The sequence below is a fragment of the Buceros rhinoceros genome, unplaced genomic scaffold (assembly GCF_000710305.1).
Source record: "Buceros rhinoceros silvestris isolate BGI_N320 unplaced genomic scaffold, ASM71030v1 scaffold34910, whole genome shotgun sequence".
Lineage (NCBI taxonomy): Eukaryota > Metazoa > Chordata > Aves > Bucerotiformes > Bucerotidae > Buceros > Buceros rhinoceros.
In genome coordinates, this window is record NW_010389600.1 from 19,229 (window position 1) to 30,711 (window position 11,483).

The 11,483-nt window shown below is 36.3% G+C and overlaps 1 protein-coding gene across 1 annotated transcript in view; it reads left to right on the forward strand.

The window, feature by feature from the left end:
- The window catches only part of AGL (amylo-alpha-1, 6-glucosidase, 4-alpha-glucanotransferase), a 33,186-nt gene that overhangs the window by 19,219 nt on the left and 2,484 nt on the right, over positions 1–11,483 (forward strand). Inside the window, exons 21-31 of the mRNA XM_010134838.1 lie at positions 131–261; positions 818–954; positions 2,551–2,684; positions 3,790–3,965; positions 5,561–5,663; positions 6,848–7,073; positions 7,508–7,619; positions 7,917–8,052; positions 9,907–10,019; positions 10,553–10,764; positions 11,337–11,434. Coding sequence (XP_010133140.1) covers positions 131–261; positions 818–954; positions 2,551–2,684; positions 3,790–3,965; positions 5,561–5,663; positions 6,848–7,073; positions 7,508–7,619; positions 7,917–8,052; positions 9,907–10,019; positions 10,553–10,764; positions 11,337–11,434 — 1,578 coding nt within the window. The remainder of the gene's footprint in view (positions 1–130; positions 262–817; positions 955–2,550; positions 2,685–3,789; positions 3,966–5,560; positions 5,664–6,847; positions 7,074–7,507; positions 7,620–7,916; positions 8,053–9,906; positions 10,020–10,552; positions 10,765–11,336; positions 11,435–11,483) is intronic.

The window sequence follows — 11,483 nt, forward strand, 5'->3', positions numbered from 1 at the left end:
GGTGAGAGAGTTGTATATATTTGTTTATTTTAGTATAAGTCTGAAATCAGAATTGTTTGTGAAATCCTTTCTCTGTTTCCCTACTAATGTTGCTTTTGGTTTGGAATTTTTCCCCCCACTTTTTTTTCAGTATTGCATCTAAACTAACTTTGGCTGACCTAAATCAAGTACTATATAGGTGTGAGGCAGAAGAACAAGAAGATGGTGGAGGTTGTTACAATATACCAAACTGGTCACCGCTGAAATATGCAGGCCTCCAAGGTAATAGTTTCAGCGTTATTTTTTCTGCTAAGAAAAAGAGTAAAATCAACTGCTGAATCTAGATCAATCCTTCATGCTGTTTTATGGTTAGTGCTGTTGTTTGGATAAAAACCAAGAAGTTTTTCTGCTTGACCATGCTGCTAATCCATATTGTACCCAGGAAATCATATACTAAAAGAAAAACCCTCCCTCTGGATACTCAGGGCTGCAAGTTTCAATATGTTTTAACTCCAATGCATTTTCTTAATATAAAGAAAATACATACATTTACAATGAAATTCACAGTAATTAAACCCTAGGTATTACTAGATTACTAAGGAATGTCAGTCATTCATCAAATGTATGAATTCCATCACATTAATTATTCCACAATGATTTTCATGACTGTCTAGGATGTACTCTGAGGAAAGTACAGTTGAGTTGTATCCTAATTCAAGAGATCTAGTATGCTAAATCCAGTTCAAATACTTTCCTGTGTACCTCTTCCTCCTGAATCATAATTGCTCTTTGCGATAATGGTGCGTCTTTTAATACAGAGTTGGCTTTGTATCTTCAGGGTTAATGTCAGTGTTGGCAGACGTTAGACCAAAGAATGATTTGGGTCATCCATTTTGTGATAATTTAAGATCTGGAGATTGGATGATTGATTATGTCAGTAATCGTCTGATTTCACGTCAAGGAGCCTGTGCAGAGGTGAGTAAAATACTTCTTTGGTGACTTGGGGTTTTAAATTACTGGTTTGTTTCCTTTTCTCGGTTACTGGTGTATTTTTAAATTCAGTTGGTCTATAAGATGTTTCTTGTCTAGGCAATTTGTTCTAGGAGGTTAAACAGTTACTATGTTTTTCTTTCCTCAGTCCTGTTGAAGAATAGACTGCAAAAGGGAGGTGAAAAACCTATAGGAAATGGAAGGGTTGCTAGCTTTTTTAGAAACACCAGCAGGCGTCCTTCCCTGTTTATTACTTGTCCTCAAATAAAAATGCAGTAACAATGTTCTTTAAGAACTTTCATAAAAGGGCCTGAACACTAATAAGGCATGTACGGTTATAGTAAACACTGAAGATATGAATTACTGAGATTGAGGTTACCTGTCTAGCTGCATCCTGTACAGCCCTTTTGTCTGCTTTGTAATTTTTCATTTTCTTGCTTTATTCATTTCACCAGATGAAGATCTGATTTGGGTAACTTACATAATGAATATCATAACAAAGGCTTTAGCATTCTTATTTCATTTTGTTTCTGAAGTCAGTACAAAGCGTATACAAAGCGGAAGAATGGGTAAAACAGACAATATACTGAAGTGAATGCTGAATCTGACTTCAGAGATGGAACTTTTCTAGAAAGGAAGCTAGTCTGATACTTGCCAGACTTGCCTTTTTTTTTATGTGGGGCTTTTTTTGAGTTCTTGATTTGTAGTGTCTCATTCTGTTTCACAGAAAATATCTAGAGCTAGACTGAAGTCACGTGAACCTAAACTTTAGAATTTCACTGTTTACATAAGTCACTTTCCCTTCATAATTTCCAGGTAAAAAGTATTGTGTCATCATGTAATATATTGACACATACTTTTTTCATCTACAGGGTTTAAATCTTTAGTGACTTTCTAGTAGATTGTCATGATGTTCTTAAACAGTACAAGAATGAAAGGTAAATACTTGTCAGATGTCAAACCTTTTGCAGTGGCACAAGGACGGTGAAGCTCCAGAATCCTGAGTCCTAGACCCAGCTCTGTAGTTGTTTTCACTAGTGGCCATACGTCATTTAGCCTTCTGATAATTCCATCCTTGGTCTCAAGCTTCATCTCTTCAGTCATGTTCTTTTAAGCAATGAGAAACCTCCTTCCTATGCTTGGGTGATGCCTTTTCAGTTACAGCTTTCCTTTGCTACTCAGTTTTAATAACGTTTTTGTGGTAATTTTTTTCCCCTACAAGAGTAGCAAAATACAATCTCTTTCTATAGTTGCTATTTATGTCACAGTACAGGTTTTTCCCTACTACTTTTCTTAGAGTTCACCCATCTTAGCTGGAATTTTGGAGCAGGATGGTACAGCAATTGTACCACAAATACTTGTATCTACAAATACTCATATCTAGCTTGGATAACTTCTTGGACAAGAATGGTTGCATGCTAGTGGTGGTGTTAATAACTCAAGATAACCTCATCTTTATTGTGGTCAAGCATAATTTGGATATTCAAAAACTGTGACAAATACTTCAACTAGATGGATCTTGAAAGCAATGGTTTTTGAATGGTGGTGTTACGAAGTTCTAATTAGATTGTATTTTAATAGGTTGGTAAATGGTTGAAGGCCATGTTTGTCTACCTAAAGAGAATTCCACGTTACCTCATCCCATGTTACTTTGATGCCATACTAGTGGGTGCATACACCACGCTTCTGGACGTGGGATGGCGTCAGATGTCTAGGTATGCTTGGTGTATCAGAACTATAGAGGTATCTGTATATTACTTGCACCTTTTAAGTTTTGTCTGCTGGAGAATGTGATTTGAATATTTTCATACTTATCCAATATAAAAGTGTAAAGTTAGTAGTGAATATCAAATCTGTCTGCTAACAGTAGTGCTTTAGAAGTTGAGAGTTCAGATGTCTACCAAGGGTTTGAAGTTACAACTACTCTTGGTATGGTGCAATAGAAGGAGGAAACTTTTTGCCAGGCTTCAAAAACTTTTTTTAATGTAATTTTAGTATGACTGTAATGATTCCTCAAAGTTCAGGGGGAAAAAAGAATATAGGAGATTGTAGTTGATGCTGATGCTTTGCTCAACATTTCTTCTGTAACACAGCTATGTATCCTTCGTTATCCTTAACTTCGCTTAGTTCTTGAAGTAACTGTTTAATCTTCTGTGTCTGCTTCTCTTATGTAGCTTGGAAAGGGAAGAGAGTGATTTAATGGAGGTTTTATTCTAGCTGTGAACATTCTGAACGAATGAGTATTGTTTTGTAAAAACACATGTTAAAATGGGAATAGAATTTGGCATGGCTGAGAAGTCTGTGGAAATAGTATATTAGGAAAAAAATACTTGGAGATGAACGAGTCAGGAATGCAGGTTGCATTATTTTAGACCATGTGCTAGTTGATTGATTGATTTATAATTTTTATATATATATTCATATATATGAAAATGTGCCAATCTTTAAAAATACTGACTAGGCTTTGGCAGAAACTTCTGTTCACAGTAAAATATCTTCTATCATATTTTTGCGGTCTTGAGTCTGTATGTAGGTGTCAAAACCAAAGCAATTTTTTTCTTTTTTACCCTTTTCCCTAGAAAATAAATTTTTAATGTCAATGGGAATATTTAATACTTAAGGCTAACATAGAGCATCCATTTTGGGGAAAAAAGGTGACTTGCACATTTAATCTTAGATACAAAATCAGTTAATGCAAAATAATATTAACTCATTGTTAGTTTATTGTATTTATGTATAATAAAGTCTTTTGTAAATGAAAAAGAGTACATTTTATAGACTGATAGTGCTGAATGTAAAGTTAATCATGTTGAATTACAGTTTTGTGCAGAATGGATCAACCTTTGTTAAACACCTTGCCTTGGGTTCAGTCCAGATGTGTGGGATAGGAAGATATTCTTGTCTGCCAGCTCTGTCTCCATCCTTACATGATGTTCCCTATAGACTGAATGAGATTACAAATGAGAAAGAACAGTGTTGTGTTACCTTGGCAGCTGGTAAGTGAAGACAACAGTTTTTTTAAAAAAAAAAGTCTTCCAAATAGCTAAACTGTTTCTAGTAATTATATTAAAATTGTCTCTTGAGCTTGGGGTCCATATGTCAGCAACCATGTTGTCACTGCTTCTGAGGGGTGGGAGAGAGAGCTTATAAACACTTTAGATAAAAACATTTTTAGCTATATCCACTTCTATCGTAAGTGGAGATCCACAAGTATGTTCTCTTTCTTTCCAGAAGACTTGCTTGGGATGAATATACTTAGTGTAATAGCTGAACTTAGTGAACTTCGGAACTGAATTGTAATGGAATGCAAGGGTGCATTTATCATTCACACGTTCTCAGAAAGAGTGAACCATTAGCAGAGCAGAAGAACACCTGATCCGAAACTGCCTCCAAAAGAGCATAAAAGCAGTCAGCCAATAGCATTTATACCTCCAAATGTTCTGCCAGCACCTGGCAGTCTTTGAATTGGGCAAATATCAAAAGTGTTATTTCTGCGTTTAGGGTTAGAATGAATTTATTTTTGTTCTGAGTTGGCCTGTTCCTTTTCTGAAGCCATAGAAACTTTTAACATCCACAGATTCTATAGCATCTGTCTCACTGGGTTGTTTATTTTCTTTTTGCTGTCTGTCTTTCTTTCATGGAATTTTACTGCTTTTAGTTTTTGGTTTCTAGTAACATTCCATTTGCCTGCTTTAGTGTTACCTAGAAACAGAGGCACGATGTTCCCTTAATTGGTCATAAAGATTAATTACACTAAAGGGTTTGGTTTTAAATATTCCCTTCACGTATTCACTGGTAGTTGTCTGAGATTTTTAACTCGTACGTGAATTGTCATTCTCAAGTAACTGTTGCCATATACTATAAAATTGCAGAGATGTGGAGGCCATATTTGAGTTTTGGCAAATATTTTGGAAGGGGAAGTGATAGAAGTTAGTGTTGTTCTGTAAAGCGTGCACAAGAGACTGCTGTGTTGAAATCTTGCAATATGAAATTTTTTGTTCAATAGACAGAGAAATTTAATAAGATGAAGACAAGGGTGGATCTTACTGTTGTAATTATTATGCTTTATCAGTCAGAATCACTCATGGAGTTACATGCTACAGTGTTTGCAGTAAGATGTAGTTCTAGAAGCTGCTGGAAAAGAGAAGCAGGGTTCCTCTTATAATGACTGAGAACAATTTTGGGATGAAGCTTTCCAGTTTATCCCCATGTATGCTATGAGATGGCACAGCTTGCATGCGTAAACTCTTGCCAACAAACTGTTAAATCTTGACTTGGGTCTGACTTTTAGTTCTCTTTCTGCTGCTTTTAATTAAAGGAGAATACTTGCTTAAGTTAAAGTGATTTAATAAAAATTTAAATGTGAGCATTACTGATATGAGAAATTCTGTATGCATCTTGTAATTCTAGACATACTGTTAAAAAATGAGGTTTTCATTTAATCTTGGTCTAGAACTTGGTCTAGAAGATTGTTTTCTTTAAATATCTTAATCTAGGAAAAAATACACATGTGAATGTATTTTTACCTCTGGCTGTTTTGTTTGTACTTCTGCCATATCAATAAAAGATGAATAATGACATATCTTTTTAGGTTTACCTCACTTTTCTTCTGGAATTTTTCGCTCTTGGGGAAGGGATACCTTTATTGCACTGCGAGGTCTAATGTTAGTTACTGGACGCTATCTAGAAGCAAGGTAAGACTGATTTATTCTTACTTCTTATTGGTTACGAGAAAGGCATGCTCTTAAAACTGAGACGACGCACAAGCTGTTAGAAACAGTTAATGTGCAGTATAAAACTTTAATTTAATGACCCTAGGCAGACTTGAGAGTTCTCTAAGTGGAATAAAAATACTACTTAAGCTTTCTTACCACTGATATGAAGCTGATGTTCTGTATAGATAAGGTAGTTTTAACTGATGTAACACTACTGCTTGTCCTTAAAGTGATTGTGTTTCACATGTACTTGCATCGTTGCTGCTGAGCAATAATTTCAAAATTACTTTAAAAAACTTGAAGTAATGAGAGAAGACTATTTAGTCAAAGGTATGATTGCATGTCTTCCAAGATTTTTTGTTTTGTAACTGCTAGTATTAGTCTACTAATACTAGAAATCGGCTAACTGTGGATTGTTACATTGTGGTACCTGTTTGTAAATGTTTAAACTGACAAATGAGCCAGATATCGATTCAATATTTCCATTTATCTTTTAATTTGGGTGGAGCTTGCCACATGATAGAAACATAAAAACTAGTTGTTTTAAATTAGCATGTATTTATGCTGTTGTACATTTGGCCAGCTTTTACCTTTCTTACGCAGTAAAACCTGCAGTCTACTAGTATGTTTATATTCCCTTTTAAAGCTAGTTGGAATCCATGTTTTCTGCAAGGTATGTGCAACAGTTCTCAAATGAAACTTCTCATAACCTCCGTTGCTGTCACCTCTCTGTATTTTAATAGGAAATTCCCATCTACTCCTGCCCTCCGTCCCCATTCCACCCCACCCATCAGAACGGATACCAGGGTAATCATAAATAATGTCAATAAAACCATCCCTGTGACCTCACTGGGATTTGGGTGTAGGCTCTGTATCACTACCTATGAAAAAGCAAACTAGCTTTTCCGTATTAGCATACATTGTGTGTTTTGTACGAACTGATTTAAATGTATGAATAGATGACTTTTTATTGTGAAAAGTTTATGCTAAATGAAGTAATTTGTAGATTTCAACAGCAAACTTTTGGTATCTGTCTTTAAGATCCTGTTTGTCTCCTTGACTTACCTTGCTATTACAGTAAACTTGTATGCTTTGTACTTAATACTTGGTCCAATAATGGCATTGAAAGTCACTTAGTCAAGACTGTTTTTCTTTCGTTCTAGAAACATCATTTTAGCATTTGGTGGAACTTTAAGACATGGTCTCATTCCCAATCTGCTTGGCCAGGGGACACATGCCAGATACAACTGTCGTGATGCTGTATGGTGGTGGCTTCAGTGTATCCAGGACTACTGTAAAATTGTTCCAAATGGGTTAGACATTCTCAGGTGTCCTGTTTCAAGGATGTACCCAGGAGATGACTCGTCTCCTCAGCCTGCAGGCATTGTGGTAAAGATCGCTTCTGATTTAACTGTTTAACGCAACTATATATATTTTTTTTTTTAATGAAAGGAGATAATTTTTCTAGCTACAAGAGCCTGTTGTTTATGGTGAAATTTTATTACAGCACAAGAATCACATATTTTCAGCACTTCTCAATGCCTTTGTGTCACATGATTAGATAAGTGCAGAGATTTGGGGATGGAGGAAAAAATCCATCAGCATCTAAATTCTTTTCTTTGCTTTTTGTCTTGAAAAAATACTGATATCAAAATTAGTATACAGTGTATTGCTATTGACAAAGATGCTACTGAAACTGTTAGATGCTTTTATGTTGAAGTATGGTAAACTAGAGGCTAAGAATTGCTACTGTTTGCACCTCGATTAGACTTTCTACTTGGTTTTAATCTTGCCTTTCACATCCAAACATGCAATCAATCTAGGATCAGCCTCTTTATGAAGTAATACAGGAAGCAATGCAAAGACATGTGGAAGGCATAAATTTCCGAGAAAGGAATGCTGGCCCGCAGATAGATCAAAACATGAGAGATGAAGGTAACATCTATAGAAAACTCACTATGTAATACGAAAGATGACAGTTATGTTTCTCTTACTGTAGCTAGTGAGTGCATTTAATGTTTTAAAAGTGCCTAATTGTTTATTATCAGCAACTGTTTATATCTTGTGGTACAAGTTATCTTTAAAAGTTCATTGAAAGTACAGTTGTTTTCAGAAACCCACCTCAGATCTTGTTTAGAAGTTTTTTGTTTATTTAATGTTGAGCTGGGGAGGTGGAGCAATTGGGTGTTTGTTTAAAATACAGACTTCACATGTGATATTGTTGCTTGGCAGGTTTTAACGTAACTGCAGGTGTTGACCGTGAAACTGGCTTTGTCTTTGGAGGGAACCGCTTCAACTGTGGCACTTGGATGGATAAAATGGGAGAGAGCGATAGAGCTCGCAACAAAGGAATTCCAGCTACTCCAAGGTATGAAATTCAGGCTTTTGCGGGGTGTGGGGGGGCGGATCTTCTAATTATTTAACTGAAATTCTACTGCAGGACTACTGTGCCTTCCATTAACACATCTTTGAGATGACTGCAATCTCCTAAATGTATCTGCCTAATGAAATGATAATGGTAATGGTTTTCTTTGTGCTTATTTGAAGAAAAAAGCTGTGTTCACATAGGTGAAGTCCTCAGCTTCTGGCATGGTCCCTGCAAAGAGTCGACTTTTGAATTCAAATAGTAAAATGTAATTTAGGAAAAACTGTATGCTTCTAGTACTAGCAGGACTTTCGGTACTTTCAGTTAATACAGGAGGTATCTATTGATAATTGTTGTGGTGTTTGAATGCTTCCTATTTAGAATTCAAGAATACCTACAGCATGTTAAGTTTTGAAAGTTGAATTTAAACATTTTAAAATTAAGGTCTTTAGCAGGCATCCTTGCTTGTGTTAGTACAGCATCAGTTTCAAATCGATTGCCACCTGTGGGCAAGAGCTGAAGGAAAAGGTTGCCTTCCTTGGCAAGTCAGGTATTTCAGTTTGGAAACAGGAGATGTTGATGTACTTGCCCTAAAGAGATGCTGGAGAAGAATTTTACATCAAGCAGGCAGTAGAACTCAGTGTGATACAATATGAAACTTATGCACACAGTGGTTATCTGAGTATCACCTGAAAACAGGAGCAGCTCTAGGAAGTGCATGTAGTGCTTATTCTAATGCTTCACTATTCACTTAATCTCTTATGGCAGCAATATTACCTAAGTTACCAAAGTGCATGTGAAGATGAGAACCTCTGTATCTACTGAACGCAGCTTTAACACCAGAGGACCAAGTTGTTTGGGGCTGGTGTTTTTTTTTCTTGTTCTTAATCACTGGTATAAAATTATCTTAAATCTGTGCAAATTAACTGCGTGTGATAATTCCAATTTAAATCAGTCTATTATGCAGAAAAAAATAAAGTACCTCTTAGCCAGTTTACATGCAAGCTCATTCCCTGATGGTTAGCTGATAGAAAACCTCACCTGTTTTCCACCCATTCCTCTATTGTTTCTTTATCAGGTGGAATCCTACTAATCAAAGTAGCATAAGCAGACTGTGTCAGTTTAATGTAATGTTCGCTTATTCTTGACCCTTCATGAAACTCAAAACTACCTTATAAAACAGAGTGTTCCTAAAAGTGGTAGTAGATGAGCTTTACCATAGATAAAGGTAAGATATGCATCTGGGGTGGAAAATGGTCTAAACCATACCTACACAATGCTGTCAGCACTGAGGCACAGCATAGGAAGGAAATCTGACTCGATGGTGGCTTTCTGAGACCATATCTTACTGTACAGCAGTAGCCAAAAGAGCTAATAAAAAAGAATACTACTGGTTGTCACTAGTAAAAGTTTTTAGGACAAGACAGAGGGCATCATTCTGTGTCTGTGAAACCTTGCACCTGCAAGATGCATTTAGATCTTGAGTGTTAAGTGTAGTGCTGGTCTCAAGAAGGACATAATAAAGGGTGGTATAGAGGAGAGCAGCTAAAATTCAAAGAAGGGATGGAGAAGCTGTTATGCAAGGAGAGATTGGAATGTCTAAGGACTAGTTTTCAAGAGAATGTGGGTTAGAGAGGTATGACTACAGTTACGAAAATCACGACAGTAGTGATGATGGGGCTGTTATTCACAAAACTGCAATACTGTAGAACTTCACAATGCAGAAATAGGGGAATAGTAGGAGACTAGGGGAAAATAAAGTGACTTAAGTAAGATACTTACAGATTTTTTTTTCCAGTTACTTAGTGAACTTTAATAGCCTTCTTAAAGTAATTATTGGGCTTTTTTTTATTTTAGAGATGGCTCTGCTGTGGAAATCGTTGGCCTGTGCAAGTCGGCTGTTCGCTGGTTGCTGGATTTATCTAAGAAAAATGTGTTTCCATTCCATGGAGTCACTGTAAAAAGACATGGTAAAAACAGGCATATCTCATAATGGTATTACTGGAGTATAAAAACAGTAAAAACAATGAAATCATGGCCATATAACATCAGGGATGATTATCACACTACTCAAGAAGGTGAACTGTAGAATTGTCCTAACCATGGCGAATCACCAGCAGAAGAGAGGTGATCTGAGGTCTGCACTTGTTTTGTTAAGTGTCAGGAATTCAGGAAGAGAAGCTTCTAAAAGTGTCACTTATCCTAATGTTTTGACACTTATCTTTGAAAGAATAAATATTTACTGTAGGTCGCTGTATCTCATACTGTTTGCTCTCTGCTAACTGCAACTTAGAATAAGTTGTGCATGTGTGGGAGCTGATCTGCAGTATAATTCTACTTCTAGATTATAACTTTTTGTAATGCTAGTATGGCCTTTATTGTGTTAGGTTATATCTCATGTAAAACTTCAATAAGCAAAACAGTAAAAATAGACTTACGCATACTTCTGGCGTTACCACTGTGTCTGTTCTCAGAAAATAAAACCCTGTGTAACTTCTTGCAGGGAAGGAGGAGACTCTCACCTATGACGAGTGGGACAGAAAAATCCAAGGACACTTTGAAAGGCTGTTCTTTGTCTCTGAGAACCCAGCAGATCCTAATGAGAAACGTCCAGATCTCGTTCACAAACGTGGAATTTACAAGGACAGCTATGGAGCTTCGAGTCCATGGTGTGATTACCAACTCAGACCAAATTTTACAATTGCAATGGTTGTGGTAAGTGAGGGGGAGTGGAGGGAAACATTTGCTTTTAAGTTTTCTTTTTATATTGAACTAAGCTTGTATTGTAAAATTCATCCTCATGGCATGTTATTGGGAACAGACATTGTCTAGAATAACTTTCTGAAAGCTTTTCCATGCTTTTAATATTGCTTCATTTGGGAGTATCTCATAAAAATACATTCTTGACAGGACTTACCCAATTGAAACTGCTCTCCAGTGTATAGCTAGGATAAATTTGCAGTGTTCACTGTATTCAGAATATCTTTTAAGGTTATGTCTGGGAAGCCACTTCTTGTGTCAAATTAGCTAAAGAGCATGGGTTTTTTGACTTTATGGGGTTTGTAGAAAGCTTAGTAATAATATTCAGCAAGCCTGTTTAAAATAAGATAAAAATTTTAAGAAGTAGTGGATATATTCAGTCTTCTTGCTTACTCTTACATGTAGCTTCCAAAAGTTGACTCAGTAAAACAAAACTTAAGCTTTTTGTGGTATTCTACATTTGTCTACACAGTCTTATATGTATACCTGCATGGGGTTTATGCATAAAATCTTTCTCATTTTATTAGGCCCCTGAGTTATTCACACCTGAGAGAGCTTGGAAAGCTCTGCAGATAGCAGAGGAAAAACTGCTTGGTCCATTAGGCATGAAAACCTTAGACCCAGAGTAAGTACAGTAGAGATAGAAATAAGTGTTAACTACAAAACGTGACCGC